General features: G+C 48.8%; 1 protein-coding gene and 1 long non-coding RNA gene across 3 annotated transcripts in view; one reads left to right on the forward strand and one right to left on the reverse strand.

Moving 5' to 3' along the window:
- Positions 1–8,513, reverse strand: LOC122107127. Its single transcript, XR_006147292.1, has 3 exons — positions 8,498–8,513; positions 3,376–3,378; positions 1–3,113 (listed from the first exon to the last, which is right to left on the reverse strand). It is a non-coding gene; the product is annotated as an uncharacterized LOC122107127 (long non-coding RNA).
- The window catches only part of Tmem268 (transmembrane protein 268), a 23,770-nt gene continuing 5,763 nt past the window's right edge, over positions 6,362–24,368 (forward strand). Inside the window, exons 1-7 of one of the 2 annotated variants that reach the window (XM_042678737.1) lie at positions 6,362–6,463; positions 10,902–11,088; positions 13,231–13,340; positions 15,750–15,857; positions 17,772–17,921; positions 22,100–22,210; positions 23,372–23,452. In XM_042678737.1, the coding sequence (XP_042534671.1) occupies positions 10,980–11,088; positions 13,231–13,340; positions 15,750–15,857; positions 17,772–17,921; positions 22,100–22,210; positions 23,372–23,452 (669 nt within the window). In that variant the 5' untranslated portion in view covers positions 6,362–6,463; positions 10,902–10,979. Of the gene's footprint in view, positions 6,464–10,840; positions 11,089–13,230; positions 13,341–15,749; positions 15,858–17,771; positions 17,922–22,099; positions 22,211–23,371; positions 23,453–24,368 lie in introns of those variants that run through there. The other variant, XM_042678736.1, reaches the window with a different exon arrangement.

The raw sequence follows: 24,368 nt of genomic DNA on the forward strand, positions 1-24,368 counted from the left end.
TTACGCCATGGTGTGCTGTTTTCTGTTCTGTCTCTTCCTGATTGCTGCTTGTTTTTTTTTTTTTCTCATGGATGTAGTCTTGGCCTTTTCTACGTTTCCTTCATGTAACCACCCTCGTTTCACCCCCTTAAAATAACTTTCCTGAGCTCTAGCCATCAAGTTGCTAGCTTGATATTTAGACCTGTATATCAAGTAAATATATCTCCATAACATCTCAAACTAGAAGTAGATGCAGTTTAGTTAAAGATTTACTCTTGGGTAAACAGTTGAAACAGACGCAGTGCTTTTCACTGGGTTAGACCTTTGTGCTTGTGTGTGCTGCCCGAAGTTCTAGGCCTACCCTACTACTGAACTACAGCCCTAGCTCCAAGATCAGTTTTTCACATTGTTGCTCTTCTATGATGTTGGTTCACATGACCAGTTTTGTGTAAGCAGCTCAGGAGAGGGGAGAGGTGGTAGTGGCTTATGTAGTCAGTGGCTAGAGGGCAGGGAGATGAGATTAAGTGCTAGCAGGGAGGGGATTAGAGGAGGTTGAGAAGGCATTCTGGGAAGGATGAGGTTTCAAGGGTCTGGAGGCCTTTGAGATCCAAGGCACAGGTGGAGGAATTCATTCTAGACCCCAATTTTGATTGTTCTCAGAGAGCTGGTTGGGACACTCAGGTCCCTCTTAGCTCAGTTGTGGCTTTCTTGGAATGGGGCAGAGCTAATGTTTCTTAAAAGCTCCCTTTGGTGTTCTCAGAGAAAGGGCTTCTACTATGATATGCCCTGAGAAATTAGGGTCTGCTGTAAGTCTGTTAGACCACTAGAGACAGCGAGGCAGGAGTGTTGGTTTTGATAGAGAATGAATTTGAGACATTTTCAGAACTGTGTGGTTTATTCTTATTTGAACATAAAAGGATTGAAAAGTTGTACATGTGTCTATACCTACATAGACAGTGTATCTGGAAATAGAAATGTCGTAGTGGGAAGGGTTTGGGTTTCAAAGGGAGGGATTTTCTTTGGGGGCCGTGTTGATACTAAATCCATTATGGGGCTGTTTAGCAGTGTCCTGCTGCCTACCCAATAGACAGTAGTAGGACCCATTCAGTGTGATATCCAGAATTATCACCAGGCATCACCAAATGTATGTCCCCTGGGTACCAATACTATCCCAGATTAGAACTACTGTTAGCTGTAAGGAAAGAATTATTAAAAATAACATTAAAGTGCCACATATGGTGCCTGGAACATTATAAGTAATAAGCAAATGTTTCCTGTTTCTGAAGAACAGAATCAACTTCTTCCAAGTTTCATACAAGTTGGTTGACTTTGGACAGCTGTTCTCTGGTGTAATGAGCCAGTGATTCATACGACTTTCCACTTTGCTCTACCTTCTCAACACATGAATCCATGATTGCAGAGATGAGAAGAAAAAGTTGACCAACGTGCCAGTTCTTGTTTCAGTTTAAAATGTCACATGATAACTTCTCAGCCCATTGACCAGTGTGGGTCATAGGACCTGATCTGACTGAAAGGGAGGCTGGGAAGTCAGAGAATTTTGAATAGTCTTGAGTAAACAAATGATTTCTATTAAAATTGCTAGCAGTATTTTCTCCTTGCAAGTTAAGTGTTCTAAGAATATTTGTCATTTATATTAACCAACTTGATCCCTCTTTTGCTGGAATTGAGCCAGAGAGGGGCTAAGGAACCAATCCAAAGATGTGCCCCGTCAAAGCTAAGATTCTTCAGTATCTTTACATCTGTGCCCATGACTGTTGTGCTTAGTCTCAGTACTGAGTTACCATTTCTCATTTCTTAGTACTGAGTACTCAGTTTCTAAGCTAATGCTTCTTGACTGCTCTGGGTAGTTTCATAGTTGCCTACAGAAGAGGACATCCCTCATTGCCTGTTAGAAAGATAAAAACACCATTCCATTTGGTGTCATAGCTTAGACCTCCCTCAAAATCTCCTTGAAGGGAGTTATGAAAGCTTTCAGTAGGACATTGTGTAACTTTATGGGCAGTATTACACAAATTCCCTGAATAGCCACTCCCATTTTATGATTGGAGGAAACTCAAGAGAGAGGAAATAACTTAGAAGCCACATTATCTAATCTCTGCAGCCATCTAGGGAGGGAGGCTCATCCTATTCTGGGAAGTTTTTAATCAGTATACTGTGGCCCTTTAGGATAGACATTGAAATTCCACCTCCCTGGATGAGAACACAGAGAGGCATAGCAGATGTTCTGGGTTCCAGTGAGGTAGAGACACACATACCAAATCACTATACCTGAGCAGGGGAGGAAAAACCCTCTGCCTTCAGGCTCTGAGTCCTAGTGGTTGGTAACTCAGCCTCTAACCTGGTCCTGGCTGAGTGTTCTGCATTTCTTGACATCTTTGGCCTTCACTCAAGAAGATGGCTGGTACCCGAAGTTAATGAAAGCTGTGCATTGGAAAGAAAACCGTCAGCTCTCCCTACCTCCTGTTTTTCTTAAATTTTTTTCTCCTGCAGAGACAATCTAGCAGATGTCAGACTGTTTTTCTCCAGTCAACTGGTCTCCCATCGGGACCACTAGATTGGTTCTGAAATTGCTGAAAAAGCATCCAGGTAAGCTGGCAGTTCCGGCTTCGCTTCCCCTGCCCCCTCTACCCCCTTTTTCAGATAGGCTAGGCAACATCTTTATTTGGCTGGTGGTGTAGAGAGAAGACACTTCCCCATAATTGGCCAACTTCTAACTTTGCTGGCTTAACAACAACAAAAAAGTCAGATGACCCTGATTAGCCCTTGGGTCAAGTGTGAATTGCAGACTATTGACCGTTCACAGTGTTTGGGGATGATTGATGGAGGTGGGTCAGCTTGAGAGGACAGACAACTCATTTTCTGAGGCAAGAGTGCCAGCATTCGAACAGGTGTCAGCAACTGCAGACACCATGAGGAGAGGAGCTGGCCCAGTAGTTCTGAGTACATGGTGCAGCTGCCTGCCCTTGTCCTATGAAGTTTTTAAGGATAAGAAGACTGAACAGTCAAGTTCCCTAGTTAAAACCTTCAACTGCCCTCCCACAGTTCTCCATTCTCTGGCTCCACTCCAAATTTCCCCCTTCTACCTGTCCCTGGAATTTATTTTGCTATGTATACTGCAGAAACAAATCCCTGACACTCCCTGGGTAGATTGTTGGCCTTCTGGACAGGAATTTGGAGTAATTTTTCTTCTGGTTTGACCCACTATTGTGACAGATAACATGTACCACTTGTAGCACTTTGTGGCAGGATAGCTGTGTGTTAAATACCAAGGTCTCGCCTGCTGTCTAAATCATGTGTATCCTGCATGGAGTTCATCCTTTGTCTATGTGACTTCTGATGTTGAGACAGATGTCACAGAGCCACTAGCAGTGGAACCTTCTGTGAGACACCCTTGGAAATAATTCTCCAAATGATTCATTTCTGTTAATATCAGCAGTGATTCAGTTGATTCAATTCAATACATGATTTCTCACACCATTTTCCTGTATTATTTATTATACTTGTCTTATAAATTGGGAGAGTGAGGTTCAGAGAGATCAAGTTAGTTGCCCAAGGTTGTAGAACTAATAGTAGCCAAGCCCAGACTTAGGCTCAGTTGCAGAATGATTGGTTCAGTTTGATCAAGATGTCATGGTGGCATGGTACTAAGAAGGTTTAGGAAGTCAGTGAATCTATAATTGGAAAATCGGTTCCAAAACCCAAGATCTAATTTTTGATCCTGGCCTTCCACTTAGGAGTGGTTCTGAGGCTCCCTCCTGTGCCTCACTTGAGAGTTCTGCCAAGCTGGTGAAAGATCAGTGTGTTACTTCATCTTGGTTGCCAAATGGGTGGGCAGTTGGCCCTCAGACATGGCTCTTGCCCTTGCAAGCACAGTAGGACGGATGGAGCATCTGCTGTGAGGGTAGCTTTGGCTGGGATTTGTGGTTACTAGGCTTTTCCTGTAATTGAGGCCCTAATGACTTTGTTCCTCTGTTGATTCACTACTTCAGATACATTTAGGAATGCTAAGGGTAGGGTGTTGACTCTGCAGAAACAGCCGTGTGTCCCAAAGTATTTTTCTCTTTGGGAGAGAATTGAACAGTGCCATTACTATATGATATGTGTGGACTTCAGCTAAACAAGTGAGAATGGGGAAAGACCTCTGCTCAGGGCAGGAAAGGGCCTCCCGAAGAAGGGTCCTGTCAGCTGAGACTCAGGGATTTAGGTTGTTACTGGATCCAGGTTACTGAATGGGTTGTAGGGGAGGGCAGAAAGTTCTCAATCTTGTTGGAGAAAAGACTTCAAAGGTAAGCACAGAAGTTACCTTAGCAGGTGCAGATTTATTAATCCAAAAGAAAGCAAAAGTAAAGGGAAAGGACACTGAAGGGAGGTGAGGGAGCAGGCGGGAGCATGATTGACTTACCTTGAAGCTCCCAATACCCTAAGCTTAATTGGAGTCTGCAGACATGCAGGTGATCATTCCCGGAAATGCAGAGATTTTCCTAAAAACTGGGTGATATATCCACTCCTAACTCGGTGGTGGTGTGATTGTCTGTCTGGGAAGGGGTGGGGTAGTTTTTGGCCTTGGATAGCAGACCAGAGCTGCATTTCCTTGGGCTGTGGGTCAGCTAGACCCTGCTGCATGTCACGAGTTGTTCCACTGACGTCAGCCAGCCAGGATGTGATTTTCTTTTTATTTAACTCATCATCCAAACCGTAGTTCTTAGTGATTAGATTTCATAACTCCCTGCCCTGCCGTAGCCCATGATGTCCTGTGATTGATGAAAGGGAGAGAGGTCTATGGGGTTAACTCTCTAGATGGGGAGCCAGTGGCAACCACTGAGAACTGGAAGTGAGAGAGAACAAGTGCAGAGGAGGAACTGAAAGATTCTTGCATTCATGGAACTTAAGCGTTTTAGCGGCTTGGGAAAGCAGGTAAGGAGTGGTCCAGGGTGGGCTGGGCACGGATAATGGCTCAGGATCACCACAAAGACCCTTGAGAAATCATCAAGCTATCACCATTGAAGTCAGCTTCCCAGCAGACTTGACAGAATTTTGTTCCCCTTCCTCTATTCTACCCCTGCCCATGCAGGGGATAGCTCAGGAACGCAGACGTTTCAGAGGTATAGATGCATTGTGCCTGGCTATCCGAGAACACTTGTTTTACTAATAAGCATGTGGTCCTTAGCAGGCATTCTTGTCCTATCCCCCTTGTGCAAGTGAGGGGTTGGCACTCAGTGAACTGAGCTATCCTAGGTGACAAAGCTAGTCACTGCAGCCGGCTTCCCTGCATGAAGAGGTGTCCAAATGTAAATTCGTGCCAGAGGATGAGTGAAGGCAGACTGGCAGGGCAGGGAGCTAGCTGACTTCATGGAGAGGCTGGCTTTGGAGGGGGCCGGGCCACAACTTGCTGCAGAATCCGTCCATGCTAGTCGAGCTTACAGCCAGGTGAGCCCTGTGGTCTCAAAAGTCCCCAACGGGTTCGGCAGTAAGCGCAGAAATAAAAACTACACGTCCAGCCACTTGGAGAAGGCCTGGCCTGGGAATGCATGCCACCAAGTGACCACGAGCATCCCGCCAGCACCGTGGGAAGCCACTCAGCACCGAGGAGGGGTCAGGAAAGCAAAGGCCTGTTCTCTGGGATGTGGAAGTCTATGAACCCCTTAAGAGGAGATGAAGCAGAGTGGAGAGCTGCGCTGATGGATACCGGGCGGCCACAGTAGAGCTGGCTGTCTTTGCTTCCCCTCCCCCCATCTTCAGAGGTGTGGTATAAATTATATATATATACTGTCTCCCGTCAGTGACGGGGGGGGGCCACGGCGCACCCCCCCCCCCCCAGCAGAGGGGTTCAGTAAAATCCAGTGCAGACCACCCGGAAGCCAGGCGGGGTATCTGGGAGCGGAGGGGGGAAAGGGGGGTCCGAGCACCCAGCGCAGCTTCTCACTGAACACAAATCCCCGGGAACTCGGGTCCCGCCCGGTGCCTCCTGCTGACTGGTGACTGTGTCTCGCGGGGCCTGGCTTCAGGGCGGGACCTCGCTTGCTCGTGGAGCGGATGATGAAACCAAGCCCGGTGGGCGGCTCCGCCCGCGGGGCGGGGCGGGGCGGGGCGGGATGGGGTGGGCGGGCCTCCTCGATCACCCAGGCTCCCGGAGGCTGCGCGGAGGGACGCTGCGCCCCCCTCCGACCTTCCGCGTGCCCGGGCGGTGGTGAGTGCGCGCCCTCGGTCGGCGGCGGGGCCGCGCGGCGCGGGCACGGCGGGGCTCCCGGGCCTGCGTTCGCGCTGCCCGCCAGTGCCCGCCCCCTCCCCCGCCCCAACCCCGCACCCCGGGGGCTGCGTTTGGGAGCTGCGCACGGCGCCGTCCTCCGGGTCGGGCTGATTTGGGGGTGAAGGAGATCTCGAACAACTCCTCTCCCGCCACCCCCACCCCCCGGCGGCGGTGGGCCTGGACCAGACCAGAGGGCAGAGACGGGGTTCAGGCCAGGTACGGTGCCCCGGCCTTGAAGGACCTCTGGGAATGGCTCCCCGACCCCGGATAGTAGGTTCACTCTCTCTTCCGGGCCTTCCTCTCCCCATTTGCGAAATGGGGAGCGGGGACTTGCTGTCCGTCCCGTCCCCGTGCTCCCTTCCCTTCCCCTGGCTTCTGTTCCCCGACCCTCCCTCCTGAGAGGGGAGAGAGATTAATTCCACTGAGACAACCCACAGGGAACCTCCTGGAGGAAAACAAAGTTTCCCTCTCCCTGTGATAGGAGGCTAAGGCAGACACTTGGTGGCGGGGGAGAGGCTGGGCAGCCTGGTCACAGATTTCTGGGGAAGTGAGCTGTGCCGGGCAGAGCAGCCCACGGTCCTGTAAAATGTGGGGGTCTCAAAGGTGGCTCAGAGGCCCGGCTCAGCAGGGGCTGGGGGGGCACTCTCCAGGCTCCCGCTTCCACCCAGGTGCCAGCCTTTCCCGGTGCCTGAGACCGGAGCCAAGTGACCCTTGGGGCAGGGGCACAAGGGTGGGTAGTGCCCTGCCCACCCTGGGTCCTGGCCTCTGCAGCCTCCGCATGGGAGGGCGTCAGTGGCAGTGCTCAGGTCCTAGCGGCCTGCGGCCTCTTTCACCTCCACTTTGGCCAAGCTAAAGAGGCCCCCTCTCCAGGGCCCCTTCCCCAGTCCCTAGGTTCTTTACTTGGTCTTCCTTGTTGGGTAATTGTTCTGCCTTTGTCTTTTCATCACGTGGAGATTCCCAGTAGGAGGGCTGGGCCAAGACTTAAGATTTTACCCTAACTTTCTCGTAATCAGGCCCCTGAAGATTGATTTTTTTGTTCTGTCTCTGGTGCTGTTCTGGGTGATTTACATTTGTGAACACTCAATCCCAGGATGGCCCAACTCCACAATCATGACCTCTACCTCACTTAAGGAAACAGGCAGAGAGAAATTCAGCAGCTTGCTCCAGGCCACACAGGCAGGTACTGGTAGGCAGGCACTGATAGACCGGAGAGGTAACTCCTAGCCATCACACGAAGAACCCTCAGGAGCCTAGCAAAAGCCATCCCAGGAAGTAGACAAGGCCTAAAGTGGTTGTATAGTGCGGGGCACATCCTTGTGTCTGTTTTTGTTACTTTCATGCCTCTTGTAGGCCTGTGGTAAGAAGGAAGAAAGACCTAAGACTGGCTGGTCCATGCTTGTCATATGTGGCAGTGCTGCTGGGGGCCCAGCCTTGGATTAGGGGAGGAGGAGACCTTGCTGAGCATCTCAGACTGACTGTTATTTGTTTTTAGATCATGCCCAGGAAGTGAACTCTTCTGATTTGCTCTCTTTAAAAGCAATTTCAAGATGTTCGGAGACAGCCAGACCAGGGTCCAGAGGTGTGAAAGGGCATGGAATTGTTAGGCTTAGATTCTGAGCTGGAATACTGATGTTCTTCAGATACTCCAAGTGGCCAGCTTTGGGCAAGCCATCTTGCATGAGTAACCCTCACTTTTCTCCCCTGTGAACTAGAACAAAACATGCAGAGAAGGGGCCTGGTTGGCGAACACAGAGCACTGTCTTCATGTCTGCTTCCATTTTCTGTCCTGCAGCAGCTGGGCCAGGTAGCCTTCCCCACTCCCATTTTATAGACTGGAGCAGTGAGGCACAGGCTGGGTGCTTTTGGCAGCAATGGTCCTAGAGCAGGGAGGAGCTGAACAGAGATTCAAGTCCATCCTTTCTGGCTTCAAAGTCTTGGGTCTTTTCATAACATTTAGCTGCTTTCTGACTTTAGGCCCTGCTTCAGGGCAGGTGTGTGGTCATTGCTAATTAAAAGTTCATCTTTAAACTGGGTGTTGATGGCTTATGCCTCTAATCCTAGCTACTCAGGAGACTGAGGTATGATGATCATAGTCCAAAGCCAGCCTGGGTAGAAATATCTGTGAGACTCATTTCTCCAATTAACCAGCAAAAAGCCAAGAAGTGGAGCTGTGGGCTCAAGTATAGATCCCTAGCCTTGAGTAAAAAAGCTTAGGGACAGCGCCTAGGCCCTAAGTTCAAGCCCCAGGACTAGGGAAAAAAAAAAAAAAAAAACCTCATCTTTGATATATTCTTGTTTGGGAAAGAGAGTTCCCAGGGAATCTTTCTGGAGCTTGGAATCAGAACCAGCTTCTCTCAGATAGCTTGCATGGTCCCTCAAGCCCCTTCACTTGGAAAGGCCCGTGAGCTCTCCTGTGATCCTCTTGGAAGTCTCCATCATTTCTGTATGAAGGCTCTCACATTTTTCACTTTGCAATGTACTTTCCAGATTGTGTGGCTGGTCTTGGGTGAAGTCTTGAGAGAAGTGGATAGTGATGCACTAGTAAGGATCAGACCCATGGAGGTTTTTGTTTTGTTTTTTTTTGCGGGGAGGGGGAGCGCTGTGGGGTGCTGGTTCTAGTTCTTGAACTTGGGGCCTGGACATTGTCCCTTAGATTTTTTGACTCAAGGCTGGTGCTCTATTAACTTGAGCAACAGCTCCACTTGATAAGAGTTTCGTAGACATCCTTGTCCAGTGTTGCTTGGAACGGCCGTCCTCAGATTTCAGCCTCCTGAGTAGCTAGAATTGCAGATGTGAACCACCAGGTCCTGATAGTAACAGTGTGTTCCTGCCTGGAGTGCTGCAGGTGTGTGGCCGCTGTACATTTCATGTCTTTGCTGATGTCACTGGCCATGGTAACGAAGAAGCTTCCAGTTGACTTCTCACTCAGAAATTTGGCAAGAGCTGATGTGTCATCCCCAGGGACTCCGGCATAATTTTCCCTGGCAGAGGATGGTCTCGAGTTCCTAGGTGGATCCATGACATGGCAGAGTTGCTGGTTGTAGCTGGAACAGACAGTCTGGGGATGCTGTGTTTCACCGAGGAAGTCTCCACTGAATGCACTTCTGCTTTTGCTACTGAAAAGTGGCCAAGGGCTGATGCCCACCAGGCCCCTCAGTGAGGCCCTGGAGGCTGCTGGGAGCATCCTAAAGATCTTTTGGAGTTAAATGTCACCATCTTTTTCTTTTCTACTTAGGTAGAGCTGTTTACCTGATAGTGTTTCCATGTTTGCTTTGGCCACCTGGCAGCTCAGAACTAAATCTGTGGCTCAGCACCATGAGTATTTTTTTAAGAGCTAATATTTCATGGTATGTGCCCTTTACTGGAGCTGTCCATCCATTGATTCCTTGCTGGGCCGCTGTGGGGGAAGGTTCTTTGGTTAGGACCACTGGAACTCTGAGATGAAACCACTCAAAGTGTGCCAGTGGGGGAGGGGCGGGGGCTGGCATTTACCTTGCTTAGTCTGAACCTGAGTATTCTTTTTTTTTTTTTTTAAATATTGTTATTATAGGGGTGATGTTCATAGCGGTTGCAGTTGCATAAGTCAGGTAAAGAGTACAGTTCTTTTTGGGCAATGTCACCCCTTCCTTCACTGTCTCCCAGTTTTTCCCTCTCATCTCCACCCACAATTAGTATAGTTCATTTTCTTTTCTTTCTTTCTTTATGTTTTTGTTTTGCCAGTCCTGGGGCTTGAACTCAGGGCCTGGGCACTGTCCCTGAGCTTCTCTTGCTCAAGGCTAGTGCTCTGCTACTTAAGTTACAGAGCCACTTCTGCCTTTTTCTGTTTATGTGGTACTGAGGAATCAAACCCAGGACTTCTTGCATACTAGGCAAGCACTCTATCACTAAGCCACCTTCCCAGCAGATAATTCATTTTCAACATAGTGTCTAGTGAGTACCACTGCTGCATTTATTCACCCTTGGTCTCTCCATTTCTGTGTCCCCCTTGTCCCCTAAAGACAGATAAAAGAACAAGACAAAAAACAACCACCCAAAAACCAAAAAGAAAAGAACAAAACACATCAGAAAGCAAAAACAGATCATGCCATCTTCACCACTGACAGCAGAAACAAACGAGCAAACAACTTGTTTCTATTTCTTGGAATTCATTTCAATAAGTACTATTTTATATGTTCAGAGGCACTGAGGCCTTGCACCTTCGGTGAACCTGGGGGTTCTGGACTACAAATCTCTGTTAGGAATTCCCAGTTCATCAGATAGCTGGCTGTTTTTTGTCTTTGTGGTTGCCAGTGTTTGTTTTCTGTATTTGCTTTTTATCCTGTGTGTGTCACAGTGTCTTGTGGGAAGCTGTTTGGGAACCTGTTGTAAGTGTGTCATCGGAATCTTGCCTGGTTGGCTGGGATGCCCTTGGTCTGGGATGCTCCTGAGAGGGCAGGGGTGGACTAGGCCCCAGACACAAGGAAGTTCTTAGTTGAGGCCTGGGGAAATTTTAGTTCCTCCTTTCTCTCCCTCACCACCATCAGAAAGACCAAAGTTAGCATGAAGACTTGCGGTAGTTCTTCCCAATCTCTGGTCATCTGGGCCTCTGAGACTCCGGGAAGCCCAGCCTGCTCAGGCCCAGCCCTGAAGTTCCTTTTTGTGCTATGTTTTGAAGGCCCCTGAAGCCGAGTCAGCTGCTCCAGAATGAACCGCAGCTCTGGGAAGGGGAACTAAAGCCAGCTGGCTCCCTGCCATGGCCTGTGAGCCGCAGATGGACCCTGGAGGGGCAGCCAGCCCTCTGCCCGCCTCCTCCTCTGGCTGGAGCACCCTTCCCAGGGGGAGCCCTCCCCCGTGGGGGCAAGGTAAGGTTGCTGCCTTCTCCCGTCACGCCCCCAGCCTCCCCTGTGCTGTGCTGGCCTTACTGCATGAGTGAGTGATGGGGCCCTTAGATAAGGGGGAGGGGTGACTCTGAAATTCATTTCCAGGCCCCTTGCTGTCATTTGTACCTTCTTCTTTCCGCTGACTTCTGCTTCCTAAGTAGTTTCTCCTCTTGTTCATCCTCTGTCTATGTGTCACCCAGAGAGGTTTTGTTGTTGTTGTTGTTTTTACAAATACATCCAGCCATGTCATTTTTCTGCTTCGTTGTCTCCCTCTGGGCTTGCATGAAGATCTGTCATTCATCATCTTGCACCGGCTGCCATAATGGCTCTTGCTCTCCTTGTTCTGTTTTTTGTCTGTTTGTTTTTGTTTTTGACATGCTGTTCTTTCTACCTCAGGGCCTTTGTACATGCTGTTCCTTCTGCCTGTTAAGCTTCTTCCTTGCTTAATTTGCACCCATCTTCAGAACTCAGCTGAAATATCCCTTCCTTGAGGAATCTTCTAATGGCTCAGCCTGTCAAGACCCTCTGATACCTTCTCATTTCTCTCTGCAGTACTTACCTGAGTCTGGAATAATTATCTGTGGGATAAACATTCAACCTCTCCATTAGAATTAAGCTTGGGGAGGGCAGTCCCCTGTCTGCAGTGTCTATACACAGCCTATCTACAAGCGATACTTCACGAGTGTTGTGTGCAATGCAAGGCTGCATGTAGCAAGGGGACCCAGCCCTCTGAATTATGCATGTGTGTGGGAGGGGAGACACGGCAATCAATATCCTGGTTATTTACAGGATTTGAAACAGGATTTGACTGCCTGAAAAAAATATTACAACTTTGGTTAGGAAAGCGATTTAGACATTTATATTTATAGCAGTAGCACAGAATGGAATGAAGTCTTTCTTGTGGACTTTAAAGACATTGCTCTTCTGCGTTTTGGCAAGCTGGTTCTTGCTCCTGTGTAGGCACGTGCGCCATCCTGCACACATGAACACGCATGCACCTTCTTTCCTTTGGTAGCTTTTCTTAGCCTAAGTGTAAAAACAAGCATGTTGGGCTGGGAAGGTGGCTCAGTGGTAGAGCGCTTGCCTTTCATGCCTGAGGCCCTGGGTTCGATTCCTCAGCACCACATAAGCAAAAAAAAAAACAAACAAAAAACAAGCATGTCTATGGGGAGGGCTTTGCTCTTCTCATTGGAAACAGCAGAAGAGACAGAGGATGTTGTCAGGAGTACAGAAACTCTAGAAAGGCAAAGCAAGACAGGGTAAAGTAAAAAGTCTTTCTATCACTTGGGTAAACACTGCGGAGAACCAGGCTGGGGAAGGCCAGAGCCTTCCTGTCAGACCCCAGGTCCTGGGGAGAATTTTACACCGTCCTTTCTGTGGTGTGGAGGGGATGGTCTGAGGCCCACCTCCCTGTCTGCCCATACTTCCTGCCCTGTCTCCATCACCAGGGGACCACATCCACCTCTTGGGGCTCTGGTAAAGGCTCCATATGCAGAACCTCCATATTTACTTACTTACTGGCAGTGCTGACTTTGGAGCTTTGGACTTAGCTTACCAAATACTCTCCCAAGCCAGTTCTTATTCCTCTGTGGGAAGTTGCTTTTGTGTTGTTTTCTTTTCCAGCACTGTCTTGTGCATTTTTTTTCCCCTTCCGGGCTGGCCTCAGACAGTGATCCTCTTAACCTGTACCTTTTACATGCCTGGCTCAGGTTACAGGCCTGCATCACTGTACTTGGTCCTCGAAACTTGTTTTTGTTCACTTTATCTTTCTGTCTGGTTTTCCTTACTTGTATATTGTTCAGCGTATCTTGTTATTTTTATCCTTTTATGATTTATTTAGTGCTGGTGGTGGGGCTTGAACTTAGGACCTGGGTACTGTCTTTTAGGGTCCCCCCCCCCCTTAAGCCTTTTCACTTGAGCCACACCTCCACTTCTCGCCTTTATTTCTGGTGGTTAATTGGAGACAAGAATCTCAGGGACTTTTCCCAGACTAGCTTTCATCCTGGGTCCCAGCATCCTGAGTAGCTAGCATTGCAGGTGTGAGTGGCTGGCTCAGCTTCTGAAGTCGTTTTTGGCAGGCTGCAGGTTGTGCATTGAGCTTGTCTGGGACCCCTCTGCTTCCAGAGCTTCACAATGGCCAGGTCCTCACAGTGCTCCGAATCAACAATTCCTGTGCACCCATCTCCTTGGATCTGGGAGCCGCAGAGGAGCAGCTGCAGGCCTGGGGCATTCAGGTGCGTGCTGACTGTCCGGAATCCATTTTCCCCTCTGTCTGTCCTTCCATCCATCCACCCATCCATCAAGTCAACCATTTACCCATCCATCAAGTCAATCATCCATCCTTTACAATGCAGCTACTAAACTCTCACCCTGTTCCAGCTGGGACAGGCCCCTGGGGAAGATGAGAACTGCCTAATCTTCCCCATGGGGTACCCACTGTGTGAAGGTCCCTTTGCTAGATAAGCAGCCCAGAGGCAAACAGGTCAGGGGCTCAGGATGCCCACAGAGCCCGCTAGAGGTGGGCAGGTATTGAAAAAGTCAGGACAGCAGGAGCTAATAGACACTGGAGGCAGCGAATGATAAACATGCTCCAGGTGGAGATGGCTATGCAGGTGTCACGGAGGAGCAGGCCTGATGTAGGGTCTTGAAGGTTAGTAGTAGGATTGTGCTGGGGGGCGGGGGGGGGGGGAGGGGGAGGAGATGGAAACTGCATCAGTAAGGGGAAGGTCCCAGGAACTCACTGCTTCCTCATGGAACAGTGCTTGCAGGCGTGGCAGAGTCCCTGCTCAGATCCAGCTCTGCCTCGTGGGCCCAGGGGAGGGACTTCACCTCTCTCAACTTCAGTTTCCTCACTGCAGATGAGGGTGATGGTAATACCTGCTGCATGGGTCTCTGGTTAGGGTTCAGTGAAATAATGCTTGAGGAACACGTGCACCATCTCTGGCATGTAGTAAATGCTCAGTAAGGTGCATCTCTTGTTGTCAGTGCAAGGAGCTCTAAGTGTTTTTTTTTTTTTTTTTTTTTTAATTTCCTGAGCCCTTGCATGATTAGGTCTTCCTTGAGCTAGCCAGGGGCCATTCACCATGATGAGAACGCAGTGCTTATTTTGCCCTGAAGATTTTTATAGTTTACCGCTTTAACACTGAATTCTGTAACAGTGACTCACACCTGTTATCCTAGTTACTCAGGTGGCTGAGATCTAGAGGATCACAATTCAAAACCAGCCGGGCAGAAAAGTCTCCAGTTAACCTGCATCAAAGCTGGACTAGAGGTGTGTGGTTGAAGTGGTAGAGCACCAGAATTGGGGGTTGGGAGGAAGCCAAAGAAGAGCTCAAAAGAGTGAGTTCAGGCCCCAGAATTAGCACAACAAAACAGAAGAAAACACAACAAAAGCCCCTAAATTGTGACCTGTAATCCTAGCATTCAGGAGCAGAGGCAGGAAGATCCTGAGCTTGAAGCCATAGTACTACATAGCAAGACCTTGTCTTAAAAGAACAAAAACAAAACACCCCCCTCCCTCAATAAGAAACCTCCCCACACTGAATAGGTACTATGTTTATAGCTACTCAGGAGGCTGAGATCTGAGGATCAAAGCTGGCCCAGCAAGAAAAGCCATGAGACTCTATCTCCAATTAAGCACCAGAAAACTGGAAGTGGTACTGTGCCTCAAAGTGGTAGAGTACCAGCCTTGAGCAAAAGAGCTCAGGGACAGCACCCATGCCCTGAATTGAAGCCCCATGGCCTACAGAAGACAAAAAAAAATATTTTTTATTACAGAGAAATGTATTGTCACAATTGAAGGAACACTTCCAACACAATCACTGACAAGCCCTGTTTTCCCCATCTGGGCACTGACACATGCCTTTTTGATGAGTTTGTCTTATTTTTGTTGTTGTTGTTGGATGTATGGCTTGAACTCAGGGCCTTGCTCAAGGCTATCACTCTACCATTTTGAGCTATAGTACCACTTCTGGTTTTCTGGTGGCTAATTGGAGATAGTCTCATGGACTTTCCTGCCTGGGCCAGGCAGATCCTCAGATCTCAGCTTCCTGAGTAGATAGGATTACAGGTGTGAGCCACTGACACCTGGCTCAGATTTGTTTTTCTTACTGGTGAACAGTGTTAATCATGTTCCTAAGTACATTTCCTAAATATAACCTGTGAGTTCTGCTTTCTTGTCTGTATTTGTAGGGCTCTTTAGGCTCATCCTGCTACTGGCATTGTATCCAGCACTGTGTAGGTATTAGCTCATTTAATACATACTCCAGCCTTACAAGGGAAATAACCCTCATTGAACAGAGGAGGAAACTGAGGCTCAGAGATGGTGCATAGCTTACTCTAGGTCACACAGCATTTGAATGGAGTGCCAGTTTGCCCCAGGCCTGTACCTTAACCTTGAGGCCCGTCTGTGCTAGCTGTAAGACACTGAATCTCAGCCTCCAGATGCCCTCTTCAGCTGCCCTCCTGGCCCTCAGGCTGTCCACCTCCAAGGTGACTTCTACCCAGCGCCCTAAGGGCCTCATTTTCCCCTCAAGGATGGTCCTGAATGTCTGCATGGTCTGGCAGCAGGCTGCTTGTTGGTGGGGAGTGGGTGGCGTGGGGGTCCTGTGTGTGATCGATGTCTTTTCCTCTATGCTGTGCAGGTCCCTGCCGAGCAGTACAAGAGTCTGGTTGAGAGTGCGCTCCTGGAGCCCCAGGTGAGGCGCTACCTCATCTACAACTCCAGGCCCATGCGGCTGGCCTTTGCTGTGGTGAGCACCCACCCTGTCCTGGTCAGCCTTGTGTTCTGGGGTGGATACGGGGCTTGCGGTGGAGGCCTGGCTGTCCAGGCAAAAGCAGAGCCACACAGCCCTGGACTGGGTATAGGGGGAAGTAGGTAAGTGATGGCGTTGGTCAGGCTCCTATGTGGAGGATGGAGTTAGGGTTTACCATGGGCAGAGCTCAGGGTGGGAGTCTGTAGGCCCTCCAGGCTCTGGATTCACATTTGCCCTAGGCCAAGAGTCATAGATGGATAGGGAAAGGTCAACTCTATGTATGTATGTGGGCATCCATGTCAATACACACCCTTGTCTATATGTCTACATGCTTGAGCACATCCATACATGACAGTCTGGCTCCTGTATCTGCATCTTATGTACATTTTACTGGGGTTTGAACTCAAGGCCTCACACTTGTAGTCAGGTAGGTGCTCTACCACTTGAGCCATGCCTCCAGCTTCTCTTTTTTGGACTGGTTGGCCAGGGCTGCTTCTTGTGCTTCTTCTTGTCCCTCATATGACAGGCACGCACCACCACACCCAGACATTGATTGAAATGGCGTCTTGTGGATTTTATGCTCAGGCTCCCTTGAATCTCTTTCCCCGGATCTCCACCTCTCAAGTAGTTGGGGTTACAGTCTGGAGCCACTGTGCCCAGCTTCTTTTTCTTTTTTAAAAAAGAATCACATTCCCTTCCCCCCTGCCCCCACTGATACCCATCCCTCTTTGCCTGTTTCACTTTCCTGTCATTCATTTTATTTTCAGTGTCTATTAAAATGCCAAAAAGTATTGTGAACATCCTAATATAACTGCTTCCCTTGCTCTCTTTCCTCATTCCTCAACTCTCTGTTGATCAACAGTTTTCAGTGAGATTCCTTTTGCTGTCTTTATACATGGACACATTTACATGTGCATTTGACCAGAGGTCTAAATCCCAGGCCCAAAGGGTCCAGTCCGGTCACTCCAATGTGCCACATAAAAGAAGAGTAGCGGAATGAGCAGACAAGAGATTTATACAGGGCTTGGGTGAATCACAGAGAAGTGCACATCTTCAGGACACAGACATGAACTTTAGGTTTAACTAGAGGATGGATGGAGAGAGATGAGGGGTTTGAGTCATTATTATTATTATTATTATTTGTGCCCATCCTGGAGTTTGAACTAAAGGCCTGGGCGTAGTCCCTGAGTTTCTGTGCTCAAAGCTAGCAATATACCACTTGAGCCACAGCTCCACTTCTGGCTTTTTTAAAAATTTATTAATTGGAGCTAAGAGTCTCACAGACTTTCCTGCCTGAATTGGCTCTGAACTGCAATCCTCACATATTAGTTTTCTGAGTAGCTAGGATTGCAGGCATGAGCCACCGGTGGCCAGACCAGGCAGAAAAGTTCATGAGATTCTTATCTCTAGCTGTAAGTGAAAAAACCAAGTTAGAGCATGAGGACCTGAGTTCAAGCACCAGTCCTGGCACATTAAAAAAGAGAAAGAGAGAATAAAAAGGGTTGAGTCAGTAGCTGGTGGCCCACACCTGTAATCCTAGCTACTCAGGAAGTTGAGATCTGAGGATTGTGGTTTGGAACCAGCTGGGACAGAATTAAACACTCAAAAATCAGAAGTGGAGCTGTGGCTGGCCTTGAACAGAAAGAGCTCAGGGACAAGGCCCAGGCCCTGAGTTCAAGCCCCATGATCACTACCACCAACCAAAAGTTGGGTTAGGAATGGCTAGGAACCTACCCTCAATGTTTACTTACAAATGAGGAACATGTGCCCATTTCTATGGGCCTAGTGTTGTTGGGATGGTCTCTTTCTGGCCCTGGCAGCTGTTTGTGGGGTGGGAGTGGTAGGAAGGTCTGCAAGGGGCAGTGCTGAGCAGAGCTTGCTCCCTGACCATACTTTCCCTGGCTTCTTCAGGTGTTCTACATGGTGGTGTGGGCCAATATCTACTCCACCAGCCAGCTGTTTGCTCTGGGCAAGCACTGGGCGGGCGTGCTGCTCGCAACCCTGGCTGCCGTGAGTGTGACCCTGACTCTCGTGCTCATCTTTGAGAGGCATCAGAGGAAGGTAAGATGTCTGGAGCCCCTGCCTTGCTCCCTCCAGAGAGTCGGGCAGGCCTGACAAGCCCAAGTCTAGGTCTTCTCTCCTCCACCTCAAAGAATTCCTCCAAGCTGTGTGCAGTGGCACTTTGCTATCATCTTAGCTACACAGCAGAAGAACATAGGAGGACTGTGACAACTTTCAGGCCAGCCTGGGCAAAGGTAGCAAGAGACTGTCTCAGAAACAAAATGTCAGGTTGGAAGCGTGGCTCAGGTGGAAGTACACCAGCCAATGAGCAAAAGCAAGTGTCAGATAGTGAGTTTTGAGTCTCAATCTCAGAAACTGAAAAAAACCCCAAAACATAAAAACACCACCACCACCAATATGTAAACCTGGTATAGCTCAAATAGACGTATGCTTGCCTGTAACGTGAGAGGTCCTGAATTCAATCCCTCAGGACTGCGGAAAGCTAAAAAAAACAACTTCCCCAAACATGAAAATTCACACTGGCTTATCTGCCCAGTGACTTAAAAGAAATCAAATCACACAAAATTAAATCCTCTTTGGCCTGCCTGCCTGCCTTCCTTCCTTCCTTCCTTCACTCCCTCCCTCACTCCCTCTTTCCCCCCTTCTATCCCCCCTCCCCCTCCCTCTCTCTCTTATCCTCTTTCCCTCCTCCTCCTTCTTGGCCTGGAACTTATGATACCCTCTGTGGGCTTCTAGTGTGCTGGGATTACAGGCTTGTACTATCATGCCTGGTCATCTTTATTTGTGAAGGGAACAAAATAAATACCTCCTCTCACATTTGTGAGCCATACTTGCTTGGTTCTGTTGCTTTCAGCTCATGAAGAGACAGCTGCTCTTGGTGGAGTGAAGCCATTTGTCTCCTGGTTAGGGAACAGAAGAGAGTTCTTTGTGTTTCCCTAGAGAGAGAGAGAGAGAGAGTGTGTGTGCGTGCGCGCGCGCCTGCATACTAGAACATCAACTCAGAGCCTGTGTGCTGTCCCTTAGCTTTTTTGCTCAAGGCTGGTGATCTAACACTTGAACTACATCTTTACTTCTGGCTTTTTGCTGATTAATTGGAGATAAGAGTTTCATGGATTTTCCTGCCCATGGCTGGAAAAGCTGCTGGCTTCAAGCCTCAATCCTTAGATCTCAGCCTCCTGAGTAGCTAGGTACGGGTTTGGGCCACCACTGGCTCCCAGCTCTGTAGATTGGTTTTCTAGAATCAAGCTGCCTTGAGACATCCCAGCATTCCAGGGGACACTTTGGTGAACTGAGCCTTTTTTTTTTTTTGGGGGGGGGGGGTGAGGGTTGTGGGATTGAACTCGGCCTGGATACAGTCCCTGAGCTTTTTTGCTCAAGGCTAGCACTCTTGAACTTTGAGCTACAGCTCTACTTCTGGGTTTCTGGTGGTTAATTGGAGATAAGAGTCTCATGAACTTTTTTGCTTGGGCTGGCTTCCAACCATGATCCTCAGATCTCAGCCTCTTAAGTAGCTAGGATTACAGGCATTAGCCACTGACACCAGCTGAACTGAACCCTTTCATATGCCTCCCCTCCCTTCCTGTCGCACAAGGGCCTGAGAGGGAGGGCTATGAGGTGATCTGCCTGATTTCCTCTTGTGATGGGCGTCTAGTCTGTACTCTGTGGTCAGCCATGCCTCTACCCCCAACTGCGACCTTTGCAGCAGAGAGTGGGTGGTTTCAGAATTGCGGTAACTTGCCTTGGATCCCAGTATCAGTGGCAGAGTCAGGTGAGAGCTGAACCCTCTGATTCAGTGAGGGAGACAAATCCTCCCAGCTTTCTGTAAGGCTCATTGATGGCATTATGTTTTCAGTGCTTATAATTTGCTGCGTGCAGAGTAGGGTGCTTGCTAAATTAGTGTTAATGTATTACATGTCCCATTGACATTGTGACTAGAGGCAGTTCCATCAGTTTACAGATGGAGGACCCTAGACCCCCATAGGTTCTAGGAGCAGCCCCCTAGGCTTTGATGCTAAACATAAGAATTGGAGGTTCAAATTCCAAACCATGTTCCCAGTAACCTATAGGAATTCTCTATAGGAATTTGGGACCTCAGTGATAAAGTACCATAAACTTGGTATCTTCAAATAGTATACATTTATGATCTTGCAGTCCTGTGGTCTGGAGTCCAATGTGGCCCCTGCTTATATCAAGGTACTGGGATCCCCTGGAGGCTCTGATGGGAGTCTACTTCTTGGCCTCTTCAGCTGCTTGAGGCTGCCTGCATTCCTTGGCTTGCGGCCCCTTCCTTAAAGCCAGCCACATGCAGCCAAGTCTTTGTCCTCCTCTTCTGCTTCACATCCACTTTTGTACATGCTGTGGTCAGCTGAGATCATTTTCATGGGCTGTGAGGGAATGGAGCGGGCGACTCAGAACATTACGTTGCCTAGCACATGGTGCTTTGACATTCCTGGTTGTCTGCCCTGCCGAGTGCTGGGCTCTGACATCCTCGGTGAACACTCAGCTCCTGCCTAATTCAGAGTGTGTTGGGAAAGGCAGGCAGGGTCTGGGGCATGAGTTCCATTTTTTTTTTCTGCTTGAGTTCCAAGGATAAATAGAATTTCATGGTTTAATTGTTCTGAAAGGATCTTTGTTGGGCTTTGCCACCAGGCTGATAAGGTAATGCTGCCCTGGGGCTCTGTGGAAGATTTCACAGTTCCTGTGCTTGGCCTATAAAAAATAAATTGAGCCAGAAATTTCTCTTGGGGAGAGAAAAGTAATGCAAAGGTGACTTCAGGAGCAGGAAGTCGGGCACCTGGCAAATGCAGATGTAATTTGTGTTGTTTGAGGAGATGGCTGCCCGGGGCTCTGCCTCCCTTGCTCCCGTTTGCTTTCTGCAGCTGTATGTGGGCAGCCCCCAGGAGCGCCAGTGACCTGCTAGGCTCAGGTCCCAGAGATGAGCAAGACCTGCCCCCTGCTCATAGGTGCATGGTGGAGGCCCCAGTGCACAGAGACCCCTGTCCAAGCATTATTGGCTCTGGAAATCCCTCCAGCATCACCACTGCCTTCTGCTCACCTGCTGTGGGCCCTGTGCTTAGTACCTGATGGCTTTGTAAAGGGATAGAATACTGCTCCTGTTAGTGAGCTCTTCAGCTTGGGGTAAATTAATGGTGTCACCTCTCAGGACCTTAGTCTCCTTAATCTATAAAATGACTGTAGTGCTATCATAGGATTATTGTGAGAATTGAGTGATTGAATGCATCCAGGGCTTAATAGTAATTTGTGTGAAATAAAAGCTCAGTAAATATCAATTGTTCTTCTTATTGAAGAATAGCTCAGAGAGGCTGATCAAGTGGTCTGTGGACACACAGATTTTCTCAGGTCTTGGCTCATGAATCTCTAGCCCTTTGGATTTCTTACCACTCAGGGCCTGGTAGATCCCTCTTCCTGATTGATGTCACTCTATCAGGACCTTCTATGTCACAGCATCTGTGAGAGACTTACATTTTCCTGTCTTTTGGGGGGGGGGGAGGGCTGTGGGGCTTGAACTCAGGGCCTACATGCTGTCCTTAAACTTTTGTGCTCATGGCTGTTGCTCTACCACTTTGAGCCACAGCTCCAATTCAGTTTCCTGGTGGTTAACTGGAGATAAGAGCCTCATGGACTTTCCTGCCTGGGCTGGCAGTCTCCTGAGTAGCTAGGATTACAGGTCTGAGCCCTGGGTGCCTGGCTTCCTCAGGTCCTTCTTCACTCAGCACTTGCTTTGGGTCTGTTCCCTCCCCTGTCTCCTTGGTGTGGGTGGCAGCGGAAGGAAGCAGCCCTTTTGGAGGGCCAGGCACTGAGCTGAGGACTGGAGGCCTGAGAGGGCAGAGATGAAGATTACACACTGTGGCTGCTCTCTCTGTCAGTCCTGTCTCCCACAAATGTCTACCCTGTCCCCACTGCACCCCATCTCAGCAGGCCCTCCCCTGTTCCTGGGTGGCAGAGATACGCTCCATTCTTAGCTGAAGACAGCAAGATCAGGGAAGAGCCGGAGCCTGTCCAGGCCACACCGTGAAGCAGCAGCTCGCAGAGCCAGCCTTCAACGCAGGCCATCTAATGCTGTTCACTTTACCATCCCAACAACAATTCCACTTTACAAGGGAGGAAATGGAATCTGGGGTGAGGACTGCCGTGTGGCAGAGGAGGACCAGTCCCGGCAGTCCTCAGCCAACACGGGCCTGTCATTTGTCCCACAGGCCAACACGAATACGGATCTGCGGTTGACGGCGGCTAATGGAGGCCTCCTAGGCTACCGGGTGCTGCTGGGGGTGACAGATGCCGTGGAGGGGTGCCAGAGTGTGATCCAGGTACTCTGTCCTTCTGGGGCGTCTGCTTTGAAGGCAGGTGGCCTGATGTGCTCCCAGCCTGCACTGCGTGTTAGGGGCTCTGCTGCTGAAGGTCATGGGTGGCCCTTTAAGCAGCCTGCGGGGTCCCCTGTCCAATGGGAGATCGCAGGCCTGTGGATGTGCGATGGCACCGGACTGTACCATTTGATTGTGATGTGTAATCACATAATGTGTCACAAGATGGGAACCCCAGGGGTTTCAGCCTGGCCTCTGGGGACTGTTGATGTGGCAGCCCAGGGAGGTGAGGCCCTGGACCACCCAAGCTGATGCCCTTGGGTGTGGCCCTGTGTGGTAGTTACCAGCTTCGAAGGGCTCTCCACTCACCGCTGTGTTTGGGATGCCAGTAGAAAGGTGCCCTTGGAGGCGAGACGAAGTAGCATCCCTGGATGGACACATGCTGTCTGGGAAGGTTTACAGTCTATTGAGAGTCTTAATCACTTGTAAGAGATGGGGATCCTGGCCTTTTTTGCTTTTTTTGTCGGTCGTGGGGCTTGAACTCTGGGCTTGGGCACTGTCTCTGTACCCTTCAGCTCAAGGCGAGCACTCTACTGCTTGAGCCACAGCACCACTTCCTCTTTTTTTCTTTTTCTTGTGCCAGTACTGGGCCTTGAACTCAGGGCTAATGCTCTTGTTCAACTTGGGCTCTACCACAGAAGCCACACTTCCAGCTTGGCATTTTGCCAGTTCATTGGAGATAGAGTCTTACAAACTTGTTTGCCTTGGCTGTCCTCAAAACCATGAACCTCATGTCTCAGCCTCCTGAGTAGCTAGAATTACAGGTGTGAGCCACTGATACCTGGCTCTCCTACTCACTTGTTTTTTTTTTTTTCTTATCAAGGTTGAATATTTTCTGAATTTTCACACAAAGCCATTTTGATGGGGAGAGGACTGGGAGGTGGGCGCTCAGGGGTTAAACCCTTGGCTAGTATGCACAATTGGTAGCAGAGCAAATAAAAGGAAAAACACGAACTTTTCTGCCAGGCAGCAGGACACATCAAGTAATCCTCCAAAGGGGGACCTTGGGAAGAACAGTGGGTGGAGGGCGGACTCAGGGCTGGGAATTCATAATTCATGGTTGGGCAGGTGCTGAGCCACTGTGGCTCTGGCTGCTTCCTTCCTCAGCTTTGGTTTGTCTACTTTGACCTGGAGAATTGTGTGCAGTTTTTGTCTGACCACGTTCAGGAAATGAAGATGAGCCAAGAGGTAAGATATCCTAAATATACACACAATAGAATTTTACTCATCCATTGGAAAAAGTGAAATGGAAAGCCTTGGAAGAAAATTGTGTTCAGTGAAGTAAATCAGGTCCAGAGAGACAAGGGATCCATATTTTTTCTTATATGTGGAAGCGAGATTTAGCTTGTAGACTCATAATATGTTGGGTGGGATGCAAGTGTATACAAATGTTTTGACTGAGCTACAGTAGTTTCAAGGGAGATCTCAAACTGTAATTCTTTCAAAAGGTAAAAATCAAAGTTCAGCAAAATAAAACACCTGGAAGTGAGTACTTGAAAGATGTGGTAGGGTCAAGAGGAAAGGGGTAGATGAATGAAGAAAAGAAGATAAGAATCCAATGTATATCTTAACAAAATTAAGAAATGTAAGGGAAGGAGTGGGTGAGAATGTTGAAAGGGGTGACATGGATCAAGATGTATTCTTAACAACTCCTTTGTACAACTACCTAAAGAAAAGAATGAAATAAATGAATGCCAAATTGTATAGATGGCATGACCTCAGTGTTGGGAAAAATGTCTGAGAAAAAAAAAACTTCTTGCCAAGTGCAGGTGGCTCATGCATGTATAATCCTATCTACTCAGGAGGCTGAGATCTGAGAACCATGGTTTGAAGCCAGCCCAGGCAGAAAAATCCATGAAAGTCTTATTTCCAAGTAACTACAGCCCCTGCCCCCAACAAGGCAAAACAAAACAATCGCCAAACTAGAAGTGGAGTTGTAGCTCAAGTGGTAGAGCGCTAGCCTTGTGCACACAAGCTCAGGGACAGTGCCCAGGCTCATCATTCAAGCTGCATGACCAGGAAGAAGAAAATTATTGGAAGGCAGTATAACATGCAGAAATATTTGCTTTTCAATGAGGCGAATCTTCCACATTTCCCATGGTAA

This window comes from Dipodomys spectabilis, unplaced genomic scaffold, assembly GCF_019054845.1.
Source record: "Dipodomys spectabilis isolate Male_0828 unplaced genomic scaffold, ASM1905484v1 ptg000046l, whole genome shotgun sequence".
In the NCBI taxonomy this organism is placed as follows: Eukaryota; Metazoa; Chordata; class Mammalia; order Rodentia; family Heteromyidae; genus Dipodomys; species Dipodomys spectabilis.